A 15,839-nucleotide genomic window follows, 5' to 3' on the forward strand; every position below is an offset into this window, starting at 1 on the left:
ATCTATCTATATATATCTATATCTATCTATATATCTATATATCTATCTATATCTATCTATCTATATCTATTATATATATATCTATATCTATCTATCTATCTCTATCTCAGAATTATATTTCCCACATAAGATATTATCCACACATAAGCTTATTTGGGAATGACCAATGAGCTCAACTTAAATTTATTAGAAAACTGATTAGCATTAAATCAACTGACTTTTAAGAGCATGGGCTTTGGTGCCAGCAAGATCTGGCTTGAACCTCACTGAGGCCACTGACTAGGTGAGTGACCTTAAGCAAGTCTCTTTACCTTGTTAGGGCACAATTTCCTCTCTGAATTGTGAAATGGGTTTAATCACACCAGCTTATATCCCAACCACAAGCAAGTCCTCTTGTATGTAACCATCTCCAACACAGAAACCCCATCTGCCCATGTTCTACCATCCTCACCTTTCTCCAAGCCTCTATCACCTCTCACAACAGCCTTCCGATTGGTCTCCCTAAACACTTATCCCCGCTACAGTCCGTTCTCTACACATCAGCTCCAGCAAAGCACAGATCAGATATTTTCCTGTGTGCCATCACTTAGTGTCATCTCAATGCAATCAGGAGAAAACTGTAGACTCCCTACAATGGCCTGGAAGGCTTTTATTTATTTTTACTTTTTATTTAGATGGAGTCTCACTCTGTCTCCCAGGCTGGAGTGCAGTGGTGCAATCCCAGTTCACCGCAATCTCTGCCTCCTGCGTTCAAGAGATTCTCCTGCCTCAGCCTCCTGAGTCGCTGGGACTACAGGCGCCCGCCACCATGCCTGGCTAATTTTTGTATTTTTAGTAGAGACAGGTTTTACCATGTTGGCCAGGCTGGTCTCGAACTCCTGACCTCAAATGACTTTCATTCCTCAGCCTCCCAAAGTGCTGGGATTATAAGCATGAGTCACAGTGCCTGACATTTTTTATTTTTTATTTTTTGATACAGGGTCTTGCTCTGTTGCCCAGGCTGAAGTGCAGTGGTGCCACCATGGCTCACTTCAGCCCTGACCTCCCAGGCTCATGTGATCCTCCCACCTCAGCCTCCTAAGTAGCTGGGACTACAGGCATGTGCCACCATGTCTGGCTAGTTTATTTTTAATTTTTTGTAGAGATAGGGTCTCCCTATGTTGCCCAGGCTGGTCTTTAACTCTTGGGTTCAAGCAGTCCTCCTGCCTTGGCCTTCCAAAATGCTGGGATTACAGGCATAAGCCACTATGCCTGGTCCAAAATTTATTATATATCTGTTTCTAGCTATGGAACACTGCACAGAGCAGTTAGCCAAGGAGAGGCTAACCTATCTGAAAATGGGCAGGTTCCTAATCCATTCAAGGTTTTACTGATAACTTACTATGTGCCCTATAAATGATAGATACTATGGAGCAACTAATAATAGGTATTAGATAACATCTATTAGGCATTAAGCATATGTCAAGCATTGTGCTATGCACAGTAGATATATCAGCTATTTAATTCTTATTCTGACTCCATGAGTCAGAGTTCATAAAGTTAGGGTGGCAAGGATGGAGTTCAACCCCAGGTCATCTGAATTCACAGCTTTAACCACTTTTATACTATAGAACAGTGGTCCCCAACCTTTTTGGCACCAGGGACCCATTTTGTGGAAGATAATTTTTCCACAGATGGTGGCAGGGTGGGTCAGGGGATGGTTTTGGGATGAAACTGTTCTACCTCAGATCATCAGGCATTAGATTCTCATAAGGAGTATGCGACCTAGATCCCTCGCATGTACAGTTCACTATAGGGTTCCCGCTTCTATGAGAATCTAATGCCTAGGCTGATCTGACAGGAGGGGGACACAGGTGGTAATGCTTGCTGGCCTGCTGCTCACCTCCTGTTGTGCGGCCTGGTTCCTAACAGGCCACGGATGGGTACTGGTAGTGGCCCAGGGGTTGCAGACCCCTACTATAGAAGACTTGCTGTTTAAAAGGGAATGAATTATAATCTGGGGAAACACAGCACATACGCATGGAACAGTGAACAAGATAATATTAACGGTAATTTTACTGCAGATATTTGTGATTCATCAAATTTGAGGATTACTAACAAAGCATATAGTTTCTTCATTCTCCTGCTCTGTGAAATAGAGATAATCACAATGACTAAATGAGATCATAAGCTCAATGAGAACAACAAAATTGGGCCGGGATATGGAAGGACAAAAAAAAATTGCCCTGGCTCATTCACCAGGAAGGGACCTGCTCTGGCAGGCCAGAAAGCATTAGAATGTTATGCAGGTGAATACAAACAAGTGGAAAACAGTTAGAGAAGAGAAAGTCCAAGAGAAGTGTAGAGAGGTTACAAGAGATCTTGACAACAGAGGTGAGATTTGAACGAAGTTCTGTGTTTATGCACCTAGGTTGTAAAAATGCACTCATCTACAGGCATTAGAACCTGTATCCTAATGGTAATTCATTGGACAGTGCTGTTATCATAGGATAAAGTCAAATACTCTCAGGGATTATACTTGAATTCAGCATTTAATGCTTGGGTGGGAGAGTTAGGAAGGATGAATATGGTAATTGCTTCTTTCCAGGTAGTCACTTTGAGGAAAAAAAAATTATTTCAATAACTTGGTTAAAGGTTTAGAAACACTATCATAAAACAGCATATATATAATAACTCACAGGCAATTGCTTTGATACACATATTATACTGTTACTATTATTTTAGAAGTGTCACCTGTGGCCAGGCATGGTGGCTCATGCCTGTAATCCCAGAACTTTGGGAGGCTGAGGTTGGAGGTAAGGTCAGGAGCTCTAGACCAACCTGGCCAACATGGTAAAACCCCGTCTCTACTAAAAATACAACAATTATCCAGGTGTCGTGGTGCATGCCTGCAATCTGAGCTACTCGGGAGGCTTAGGCAGGAGAACTGCTTGAACCTGGGAGGCAGAGACTGCAGTGAGCTGAGATCGCACCACTGCACTTCACCCTGGGTGACAGGGTGAGACTCTATCTCAAAAGTAAATACATAAATAAAAATTCAAAGTATCATCTGCAATAGTAGTAATAAGAACAAGGCTTTTAAGTCAGATTTTCTCCCAAAGGGCAGTGAGGTAAATTTTCCACTTTTCACATATTTTCCCACATAAACTGATGTGGTTAATGCTTTTAAAATGGTATATTCAACATGAATTTCCATCTGTAATTGTGTTTTTGTATTGCAGTTAGGTAGATAAGCATGGACCTTTTTCCACAGAAAAGTATCTTATCTATTTTGAGCTTTGTTTAGTTATTTAGCTTTATATTTGGCTAAATACAGGTGTTATCCCCACTTTCCATATAGTAGAAATGAACCAAGAAAGTGCAGCAGTTTTGCATTGTCAAAAGAGATGTAATTCTTCCCATATATCAACTAGATTCAGACAATTCTTTATTATTGAAAACTGTCTCTAATTTTAGTTCTTTGTGGTTTAAGTAACATAAACAGTTCCAGTGACTAAAGGACTATCCCATAAGAAAGAAAATCCCTTGTCTGATGAGTATAGTCCCTGAAAAGCCACTTCACCAAGAGTATCTTTACGGTTGTGACACAAAGTAAACAAAAGAATCTTAAAATATTTGGTATTACCTGGTATTGTAATCTTAGTAGTCTCATATGATATGGATAAAAATGCATGAGATGAAGCTGGCTACATTTTATGAGGGTAGTTTAAAAACTTCTTTTGAAAGTGAGGTTTCAGTTCTATGGAAGTTTAATTATTACTTACCATGAAATGAGGTTGTGTTAAAATACGCTTTAGTTCCTTTGCGTCGTTATTCTCAGGATAACATGAAATTTCTTCCAATACCTGAAAAATAAACAAGATATGTAATAGTACAAACATGATACAAGATTTACATAATGTTAAATTCTTTTAAGTTAAAAATTATGAATGGATTTTTATGGCAGGCAAAACAATTATTTTGAAAAACTTTTCATTTTATTCAAATGTTATTAATACATAGAAGAACAGTATTGATGGTAATAAAAATGAAGCAAATTGTTCTAATAGTCTGTCAACTATAACCTAAAAAGTTATTGAAAAATACAAAACAAAATGACAAGCCTGCAACATATATTTATTACGGATTTATGAAACTTAACGGAAGAATATCTCTGAATATCTTTTTCCAAACTCACCATAAAAATCAATATGGACAAAAAGTTAATAAGAAGTTTTCTTTTATATTAACAGCACTGCCAGTTCCCTTTAGAAATGTCAAAATGACACTGGCACAAATAAAAATGATTTCAAGAACAGTACTAATTAATTAGACTACTTAATTAAGAATACACAAGTAATTTTTCTTTAAGTAATGTAGAAAATGCAAAAATGCCTGCCAGATCAATGTTATTCCCCATAGTCATCTGCCCACATAGAGAAAGCCATGCCTCTGCTAATGGCTCTTAGGGTTAAATGCCAGGGAGCCTAAGAGAACAATTTTTTAAAGCCTTATTTTTTCTTTCCACTCAAATTTTCTTCACTAATTAGTTATTAACATTTTTCTGCACAGGTAAAAATGGTTATGTTCAAATAAGATTGTTTTCAAAAGTTCTCCTTTACCACCAGGATGGAGTTTACCTGTTTATTTATGGGACACGAACCCATGAAAAAGCCTCTGTTCTTTTTCTGAGTAAACACCTGCTGCTATTCTAACTGCAGACGGCTGGATTCAGAGAGGTTTGCATTACACTCAACTGAATTCCAACCATCAAGCCAATCAAGGATTGCTTCAGCACAACTGGATGGCAGGAGCATACCACCACTCATCCAGGAGGACTCTCACCTCAACCTGTGAAAACCATACAAAAGCTTCCTACTGGGGCAGGAGGGGATGTTGTGAGGTCACATGGCCCGAGCCTTAGATTTTAGCATCATAACTAGAATGTTCTGTGCTATTCAACTACTGCCTCAGGGAAGAAAAAACAAACAAGCAAAAATGACAGAACTTTCTTATCCAAATACCCTGTTCATTAGAGTGCTGGTTATGCTGTTAATTCATATTGTTTCAAGATGATAAACCAATTATCCTTGGTGTATTTTATGCTCTGAGTTTTTCTACTAGTGAAATGAGAGGACGAAACCACACACTCTCTCTGGGTCCTTGCTCCTCTCCTAGTTTATTTTTAAATACAGAGGTGTGGTATTTCCACATAAGCAGGGCTAGGGGAAAACCAGCAGGTTTTCATTGTCCATTTGAGCCAAAGAATTGTCCCCAGAGTCTCTGCTTCTATCCGCGTATTGTGAAGACAGGGTGGTGATTCATGCCTCTATCAGTGATACCTTAATTTCCTTCTATGAGCCCTCGGGGCCGAAGTCAGAGACAATTCCTCCAAGCTAGTCCTGACCAAGTGGGCAGGCCGGGCGGCCTCCACTGCCTGGGTCTCATTTCTCAGTAAACATACACCATGTTCCAGTACAGACTTTGTGTTTAAAATCTGGTAGGGAAGGGACTGTGTCCTTCATAGTCTTTCACTTAGTAATTTCACTTTATAAGAAATAATTTTTCTAAAAGAAAAATGTTTATTTGCACAAAGACTGACATGATCAAAAAATGAAAAGAAAAAAAAAACCTATGTGTCTAACAATGGGAGAATTGCTAATATGTTATACTTTAATAATAGCAAAGAAAAATATTACAGTCATTAGAAGTTATATTGGTAAAGATCAAGTAGAAACATGGAACTATGCTTATTATATAACGGTAGGTTAAAAAAAGACACATTTTGATTACAACTATAAAAAATTTATATGCAAATGGAGAGTGACTGGAAAACGATATATAAAAATGGAAACTACTGTGTTAGGGTGATGAGATTATGGATCTATTTTTATTTTCCAAACTTTCTGCAATGTCGTGTTTCTATCATAAATAGGTTTTTAAAAGTTTGTGACAGATATAGCCACATACATTGACAATTTACAAAAATGACTTCTTTAAACTCAGTATATTTAATGCTACAGAAATTTAATTAACTTTCAAACATTACCACCTTCAAAAAGCAACTCAAATTTTTATAGCATGTCTATTTCCACCAAGTGTTGTAAAATAACTTTCTTTTTTAAAAAACAGAAAAAGAGAAGTAAAATTGATGGTAATGTATTCAAGTTTACATTGCAGAACCAGAACTAGAAATCTAGGCAATATTGCTGCAGAGATCTTTTTTTCTTTTCTGTATGTTCAGTAATAAACTTAGAAATACTAAATCTGAATATAATGAGTCAAATTGTGACTCCAGGGAAACTGCCTCTTAATGCACAACAGAAATGTCTTCAATAAAGGTAGCAAATATGATGACGCCAAATACTTCTATAAAATACATCACTTACCTCTTTGGCTCTCTGTACTGCATCACTTGGAGGATTCCTGATTTGTGGTGAAGACTTTGTGTTTATTTTGTCATACAGCTAAAAAGCAAAGAAGGAAATCCAGTAAACACTCACAATTCTTTGCTAAAATTCAGAGCTTTGTATTTATTATTTCACTAAACAATATTTTCCTTTTAAAAAGGCAGGCTGATGATTTCAGTGGGATCCTCTTGGTAATAACCTCTGAATTGTTCCGTGAAACTTGTCAGAATATGAGTCTCATGCATATCTTTTCAAAAAATCGCCTTTAAATAGATGGACCAAAATTCTGTCAATGTGGCAATTTCCTTGTCATTTTAAATTCGTCAATATTTCCTCAATCACAGAGTTTGTTTCCTCTGACAGAAGGAATTTTCAATAGCCTGAATACGGAGTGAAATGAAAGAATGCTTTCTGGCCAAGGCACGTCTATACGGAGTAAAATGAAAGAATGCTTTCTGGCCAAGGCACGTCTGGAAGAATTTTCACAGAAACCTAAATCTTGGGAAAGGGCAAACCCAACTCCTTCTAGGAAGGAATGTTCTCACAAAGGTTTATGGTTGTTTTACTAGGGCTGTTCATTAACAGAATCAGTGGTATCCTTCAGCAGGAAGTCAAGGACATAAACTTTTTTTCTTTTGACTCTGCAACTTCAGGGTGGAGAAGACACTGAAAAGAGAGTAAATATACATCGGGCGCGATGGCTCATGCCTATAATCTCAGAACTTTGGGAGGCCAAAGTGGGCGGATCACCTGAGGTCAGGAGTTCGAGACCAGCCTGATCAACATGGCGAAACCCCGTCTCTACTAAAAATACAAAAAAATGTGCCAGGCGTGGTGGTGGGCGCCTGTAACTCCAACTACTTGGGAGGCTGAGGCAGGAGAATCATTTGAACCTGAGGCGTAGAGGTTGCAGTGAGCCGAGATCACGCCATTACACTCCCGCCTGGGCAACAGAGCAAGACTCTGTCTCCAAAAAAATAAAAAAGAAACTAAATATATTTCTAAAATTCCACAAACCTAAATATATTTCTAAAATTCCACAAACCTAAATGATCCAAAGTTCAGCTTTCTGAAGAACATACATTTAATTCTTTAGAGAAAAATCTCTGTAGTTTAGAAATACAATTAAAATATTAATTTCTACCTCAAATAAAATGTTTCATAGTCAACAGTCTGCTTTGAAAAGTGAAAAGTTAAAGATGACCTCAGCTGGTGTGAACAGTTCTATTTCCTAACTTCTCTAAAATAGGTGGGGATTTTTGTTGTCAGTTTTGTTCTTTTTTTTTTTTTCTTCACCTACTCTGTACACCAATGCTAGTTGAGAAGTGAAATACTGACTATAAACATTCTTCAGATTACAGTCAGATTTGTTTATACTGATGCAAGATAAATTTTTATGACTTGTAAATATTTGGGCCACATCATACATAAAAATGCCTAACAAAAGCAATGTGAAGATAGAGCAGGGACAATTTTTTAAATGATGTATTAATTAAGAAAGCACTACTAAATCAGAGATTAAATAAATAGTATAAGTAGACTAGTAAAATGCTGCTCTATTTAAAACATTATATTAACATTTTAGTGAACTGGTGATTTGTGGCTGGTCCACTAAAGTTTGCCCAAATTCCTGTAAAATATATGTGGGCAGTCTCCATCTTCTGAATGCTTTCTATCTCTAAAGAAATGTCAATGTTGTAACTGGGATCATATTTTCCCACAAAAATAATGTTATAAATAGTGATTAGGTTTCCAGACTAGCCTATAAAAATGAATTGCACTGCACGCATGCAATAAAAATAGTAAAACAACAAAAAATCACCACCCAAACCCAAACAAAATGCAAAACCAAAAAAACTATGAAACCATGAAACACACACACACACTACATTACATTTGCAAGATGAGTACGTTCTAGTGATCTGCTGTACAACATTGTGTCTGTCATTAACAATACTGTATTGTGCACTTTGTTTTTTCTTTTTTTTCTTGAGATGGAGTCTTGCTTTGTCTCCCAGGCTGGAGTGCAGTGGTTCAATCTCGGCTCACTGCAGCCTCTGCCTCCTGGGTTCAAGCGATTCTCCTGCCTCAGGCTCCTGAGTAGCTGGGATTACAGGCACATGCCACCATGCTCGGCTAATTTTTTTGTATTTTAAGTAGAGACGGCATTTCACCATGTTGGCCAGGCTGGTCTCTAACTCCTAACCTTGTGATCTGCCCGCCTCAGCCTCCCAAAGTGTTGGGATTACAGGCTAGAGCCACCGTGCCCGGCCAACAATACTGTATTGTGCACTTTAAAATTTGTTGAGAGGGTAGAGCTCCTGTTAAGTGTTGTTATCACAATTAAAAAAATACATAACACTTTAAAAACACATTTAGTCATCACCTGATGTGTCATAATATTAATTATCAAGGAAAGTTTAAATAATCTAAGTGAATACATAACAATATTTTTATAAAATCTCAAACCCGGCTGGGTGCAGTGGCTCACACCTGTAATCCCAGCACTTTGGGAGGCTGAGGCAGGCAGACTGCTTGAGCCCAGGAGTTGGAGAACAGCCCGGGCAGCATGGCAAAACCCTGTCTCTGCAAAAGAAATACAAAAATTAGCCAGGCATGGTGGCATATGCCTGTATTCCCAGCTACTCGGGAGGCTGAGGCAGGAGGATTGCTTCAGCTCAGAAGGTCAAGGCTGCAGTGAGCTATGATCGCATCACTGCACTCTAGCCTGCGTGACAGAGCAAGACTTTGTCTCGAAAAAAATTAAAATAAAAAAAAAATCTCAAACATGTTTGAGGAAAAGAAAGCAAATTTAATTTGAGGCTTTACAAGTTGATAGCACTATCACTTTATAATGTATAATTCCATGATAAACTAAGTTTTGCCTTTTTCTTGATCAAGGACTATTATCTTCAACATTTTCAACTATGATTATGGTTCGTTTCTATTTAAACATTTAATAAATGGACATCAATTTTTCTCACAAAGAAAAAATAATCCCACAACTCCCCAAATTGGAGACAATTTTTGGCCTGGTCTTACTATGTCAAATACAGTTGCTTAGGTCTTATATCTGTAATTTCTTAAGAATGTGTGGCAGGGGCCGGGCGCGGTGGCTCAAGCCTGTAATCCCAGCACTTTGGGAGGCTGAGACGGGCGGATCACGAGGTCAGGAGATCGAGACCATCCTGGCTAACACAGTGAAACCCCGTCTCTACTAAAAAATACAAAAAACTAGCCGGGCGAGGTGGCGGGCTCCTGTAGTCCCAGCTACTCGGGAGGCTGAGGCAGGAGAATGGCTTAAACCCAGGAGGCGGAGCTTGCAGTGAGCTGAGATCCGGCCACTGCACTCCAGCCTGGGTGACAGAGCGAGACTCCCTCTCAAAAAAAAAAAAAAAAAAAGAATGTGTGGCAGAATCAGATGTAGTACTTATGAAACATAGATTCCTGGACCCCCCTTCAGACCTACTACATCAGAATTTAAGAAGGAGGTCCAGAAATCTGTGCTTTAATAAACTCCTTAGGTATTTGAAAATCTTATGTCCAGTGCTAACTTTTGAGAGTATTAATAGTACTACTACTTAATAGCAACAATGGTAATTACTACTTTTACTGAGCACTTACTAGATGATCGTTACTAGTCTAAGCTCTTAACATATACTCATTCATTTAACTTCAAACAATCCTATGCAGTTGGTTACCCCACTTTAAGATGAGAAAAATGAGGCACAGAGTGGTCAAGTGAGAACTGCTGTTCTATCCGTACAACTTCATAGATGGCACACAAGTGCCTGGAATCTCTTTTAAGGCACTGCTCCAAGGAATATGTTCAGACCAAATTTTATTCCATACATTTGGTCTGGTCTGATCCAGTTGAATCACCTAAATTAAATTAAATTCACCTAAAGTTCAGTGGAAGTAGTGGCAGGGGGGAGTGAAGGGGAGGTGGGATGCTTAATATGAAAGGCAGATACAATGGGAAGGAATTAAAAGATGGGGCTTCTACCTGAGGTGGGGGCATTGGGCTCTGCTTCTTCTAAAAACTGCAGCTCTCAAGTCCTAGAAACTGCACCTGTCAAGCCAGCCACAGGATAGAGAGGATGGTGTCCATGTGGCAAAGAATACACTGTGAATCTCAGCTGCCGGTTCATCAACCAAAAGGGCAAGCAAGAACTGAAGCAGGAGGGAGTGAGGAATGGGCTTATTTTGTCACTGTCAGAGAGAAGTGACCCTTTGTTGGTTCATTCACATACCTATCCACTCAGTATTTATTGAAGTCTTACTATGTACTAAAATGTGGGGTTCTACGTACTAGGGATACAGAGATGAAAAAGATGAGAGTTCCTGTCTTCAAAGAGCTCATAAATTCCAAAAATCTGTATAACCAAAGGCCCAGAAATGTATGAAGGATTCATCCCTTTGGAGACCTGAGAGTAAGTAGTTTGGTCACCAGCAATTATCAACTGGCAATGATCTCAGTGGGCAACCCGAAGTTGGAGACTATCTTGATGTATATGCATAATATGTCAACCTTCATTTCTCCCCACCAACTTCTATATTTTTGTCTTAGAGACTTAAAATACTTTAGTGATATCCATAGCATATACAAAGCATTTGAGAAATATGGCAAAGCAGGTAAATAAAGTCATCAATGGAAAAAAGTTCGAATGCGATGTAACATTAAAGTGTTTAAAAACAGTAGTTAGAAACATAGTGCTTTTGGATTTCTCATTCTCATGGGTCATCTGCATACTATATGCTGCCTGCAAGGATATGCAGGACTCAAATTTCAAATCTAGGTAGAGTTTTGCCAAGGTCTGGGGCAAGTGAGAGGTAGCTGGACTTTGAGAACAAAGGAAGACTGCAGCTTGTCTTTCTTACCCTTTACCTACCCCCCATTCCATCATATATAAAGAATATATAAAATGTTACTTGGGACCTTACCAGTAGTCTTGGACTTTCAACTAAAGCCCAAAGCTAAGGCCAAGAAGAAGTAAATGGCACTGAACCTGCTATGAAGCTGCTAGACCACTTCTCCAGGGCTTGCTGAAAGGCAGTCAAAATGACCCTTCCACATTCACCCCAGGACCCCTCATTCTGCCTATAGAGGCAGGAGTCTGGGATTTGTAGGAGTCACAGGACTAAGAAGAGCAAGTATTTGATTATTTCCTTCTCATTCTTGTTGGGGAAGAAAGGAGAGGGGATTGCACCCTCCCTCATACAAAGTGAAGGTTGGTAGATGCCCCAAAAGAACCACACATTAGACACTGGAGGTACCAGCCAGAAGAGCTCACTATCTCATTCTCTGGAGGGATGCTTGCTGAGTTGTAGCAACTTATAGGCCCACTTTGGTACACTAGGAAGGATCTCTGTGTGTGAGAGAGTCCTTGGGGCAGCTTGACATGTGGCATTTGGGGTCCTAAGCAAAAAGAGACTGGTGCCTGCCTCTTTCATGGCTGGAGGCCACCTGGGGCAGATCATGCTTGTAGTGTATGTTGAGTTAAGCATGTGTGTGTTTCCCATGAGTCAAGGAGACACTGAAGAAGGCAGCCTGGCTGGAGCCATCTGGATGCAGCCCTGCCCAGGAGGACAAGAGGACTCAGAAGTAAAAAGCTATGTGGTAACCCCTGGGGTCAGGCGACGAGAACATGTTTCTGAGACCAGGTGCTGAGTATACTGGCGATGCAGAAACCACACGTCTGCAACTCAGGACAGAGCCAACCCCGGGGTGTCTGCCACCCCAAGGGCATCAACAGCCAAGAGGGAACTGAATGTCTGAGGTACATTATTATAGAACATGCTGTTTAAGTGGTTCTTTTTCTTTCCCACGACCAGACTCGGGTTCTCTGACATTAGGTAACAGCCCCTAGCATGAGGCTGAGTACACAGCAGTGTTTAAGAAATGCTTCCTCTAGAAAAAATAAGTATTATATTTGGACTAGTACATAGAAATTGTAAGCAGATTTTTTAAAAATTCAGAATAACAAAATAAACACATCAGGAGTATTTATTTCAGCTTGTTTCTTTAGGAACCAGATATTATTTCTCTTCGATCCTGCATGTGCAGTTAAAAACTTTCCCTCAAAATTAAGAAATATGTTTTGACTATATTTAATTCTTTCTTTTGTATCTTTCAAGTCTGACTTACTTTATACAATTTTCAAGGTAAAAGAGACCTTAGGGCTAGATGTGGTGGTTCATGCCTGTAATCCTGGCACTTGGGGAGGCCATACGAGGTAGGAAGATCACTTAAGCCCAGGAATTCAACACCAACCTCGGCAAGATAATGAGACTCTGCCTCTACAAAAAATAAAAAACTTTGCTGGGTGTGGTGGTGACTGCCTGTAGTTCCAGCTACTCAAGAGGGGGAGGTGGGTGGATTCCCTGAGCCCAGGATGAGTGAACTGTGATTGTGCCACTGCACTCCAGCCTGGGTGACAGAATGAGACTCTGTTTGGGGTACAAAAAAAAAAAAAAAAAAAAAAAGAGGAGACCTTAGGTGTCAACATGATTCAACTCCTCCATTTTAAAAAGTCAAAAGCTGAGTTCCAGTCAGGTGAAGTGTCATGGTCAGGGTCATACAGCCAGAGTAGCAGGGACCTGACCCTGCCCTGCTGATATGCTGTCCTTTCTCTCATCCAGATCTCCTCAGCTTGTTACTAGAATTCGGTAATACACAGTGCCTTGTGCCAGGGAGAGGGCTTTGGCAAATACTTGGGAAAAAAGCTGTATAAAATTCTATTTATAGGCTGCAGGGAAAAAATATACTCAATATGATTTGAAAACTATTAGCTAATCAATTACAAGCCTTGCCATGTTAAAGAATGTCAGGATTCTCACCTGAGGTGAGGAGTTCGAGACTAGCCTGGCCAACATGACGAAACCCCTCTCTACTAAAAATACAAAAATTAGCTGGGTGTGGTGGTGCACGCCTGTAGTCCCAGCTACTAGGGTAGCTGAGGCGAGAGGATCGCTTAAACCCGAGAGGCGGAGGTTGCAGTGAGCCGAGGTCACGCCATTGGACTCTAGCCTGGGCAACAGAGAGAGACTCTGTCTCAAGAAAAAAAAAAAAAAAAAGAAAAGAAAAAAATAGAATGTCAGGATCCTAATCCTATCCTGGCAAGATAGGAAATATTTTAGGCTTTGCAGGCCATATGGTCTCTGTCACAGCCACTAAACCCTGTTGTGTTGTGTGAGGGCGGCTGTTAATAATCCATAAATGAATGAGCATGGCTGTGTTCCAATAAAACTTTATTTACAAAAAACAGGTGGCCAGCTGGATTTGGCCCAAGAGTCATAGTTTGTGAATGCCTGCTCTAGAAGCTTAAATTCAAGGTATATTGGAATGACAAAATGAAATTATTTCCTCTTGCTATTTGCTTTCCTGAAATTTGAAGATATCAGGTATATTTGTAAAGTTGAGGTGTGAAGGGGGAGGAAGAGAGAAGGAAGAATGTTAATAAATTATCCCCAGAGGGAAAACAAGAATGAATCTGTTACTGTTTACTCTCTTTTTCTTTTCTTTTTCTGTTTTTTTTGAGACAGAGTCTCGCTCTGTCACCCAGGCTGGAGTGCAGTGGCGTGATCTCGGCTCACTGCAACCTCCACCTCATGGGTTCATGCCATTCTCCTGCCTCAGCCTCCTGAGTAGCTGGGACTACAGGCGCCCACCACCAGGCCTGGCTAATTTTTTTTTCGTATTTTTAGTAAAGGACGGAGTTTCGCCGTGTTAGGCAGGATGGTCTCGATCTCCTGACCTCATGATCCACCTGTCTTGGCCTCCCAAAGTGCTGGGATTACAGGCCTGAGCCACTGCGCCCAGCCTTGTTTACTCTCTTTTTCTAATGAAATTACCATTACGCAAATTCAGCACTTTTTATTAAAACAAACAAACAAACAAACAAAAAAAAAACACGCACATACAACACCAGGGCAAAACAAGGAAATGTGAACAGCTGCAAGGGAAACAGACTGTCTCATATTGTCTCACTCACAGATAGGCCTGCTCTCTGCAAATCTCTGGCACTGAGTCAGATATGACCACACATAGCTACACTGACACGCTTCATTCATCTTTCTGTCTTAGGAAGTGTCGCCACAGTTCCGTAAAAAGACCACATTCTACATTTGACATGGGTTGTTTCAAATGAAGCAGAATAAACTTGGTGGTGATATTAAATTCAAATCTCCTGAGACTGTACTTTCAAACATAAGAATGATGAAATCGGTTAATATGTCACCTTTTATTTACATTCAAAGCACTAAATCAAGTTTCATTTTTTATCATACTCCATGATATCACATTATCTTCTGATTTCTTAGTTCTCAAATAGAAACCTTTGTTTGGCTCATAGTGTATGTGCAGTATTTATCAAGATCAACATTTAAAATGGAATGCATGGTAAGAAGCTATAAAATAATTATCATTCTGTAATCCCAGCACTTTGGGAGGCTGAGGCAGGCGGATCACGAGGTCAGGAGATCGAGACCATCCTGGCTAACACAGTGAAACCCCGTCTCTACTAAAAAATACAAAAAACTAGCTGGGTGAGGTGGCAGGCGCCTGTAGTCCCAGCTACTCGGAAGGCTGAGGCAGGAGAATGGCGTAAACCCAGGAGGCGGAGCTTGCAGTGAGCTGAGATCCGGCCATTGCACCCCAGCCTGGGCGACAGAGCGAGACTCCGTCTCAAAAAAAAAAAAAAATTATCATTGAGTTGTATGTCCCACTAACATTTTTTTGCACAGAGAAAACCAAATCTAAGGACCAGAATGTATATTGGTTTGGACAAGTTTATAACTTTTGCAACTATACTGTAGGCATAGGCTCGTAGGGTTGCAAAGAACACTGATGTTCACTAGCAACCATCATCTTATCACTTATATATACTGAAGAAGTTTCCTGCTGGAAAAGAATTAAAGTTTGCAAGAGTCAAATATTTAGCTGCAAAGTATTTAATGCATGTGTCTGTGATGATCCTAATAAAACAGATAATAACAGTGTGCACAGAATTACACTGTGTAGCAATAATGAACACTGAAATAACTTGTTCTGGAAACACAGACTATCTTATTAAGAACTTTCTTCACAGTTTCTGTGAATTATGTGGATAAATAGGAACAAAGTTCCAATGTCACATCTTTTCAGTGAACTGAGCAGATCAGCCATCAATACATAACAGGTATTTTCTCATATACATTTGAAATCCAGCAAAATATTAGGGAAAGCTGATTTAATATTGAAACACAGGGAACTGATATTCAATTACTGTACTGGAACTGATTTTCTGAAGTTGGAGATCACAGAAAACTTTGTAAGATCTAAAAATCTATTTTTCTTGCTCAAGTTTACATATAAACTTGTTGAGGCCAGGTGCAGTGGCTTGCATCTGTCATCCCAGCACCTTGGGAGGCCGAGGTGGGCAGATAGCTTGAGGATAGGCATTTGAGACC

The 15,839-nt window shown here is 39.7% G+C and overlaps 1 protein-coding gene across 10 annotated transcripts in view; it reads right to left on the reverse strand.

The window, feature by feature from the left end:
• Positions 1–15,839, reverse strand: part of CASK (calcium/calmodulin dependent serine protein kinase) — a 405,070-nt gene that overhangs the window by 66,490 nt on the left and 322,741 nt on the right. For all 10 annotated transcript variants that reach the window (XM_050776177.1, XM_050776176.1, XM_050776182.1 and 7 more), the window contains 2 exons: positions 6,369–6,446; positions 3,765–3,845 (listed from right to left, as the gene is read on the reverse strand). In XM_050776177.1, coding sequence (XP_050632134.1) covers positions 3,765–3,845; positions 6,369–6,446 — 159 coding nt within the window. The remainder of the gene's footprint in view (positions 1–3,764; positions 3,846–6,368; positions 6,447–15,839) is intronic.

This window comes from Macaca thibetana, chromosome X (assembly GCF_024542745.1).
Source record: "Macaca thibetana thibetana isolate TM-01 chromosome X, ASM2454274v1, whole genome shotgun sequence".
NCBI classification, from domain to species: domain Eukaryota; kingdom Metazoa; phylum Chordata; class Mammalia; order Primates; family Cercopithecidae; genus Macaca; species Macaca thibetana.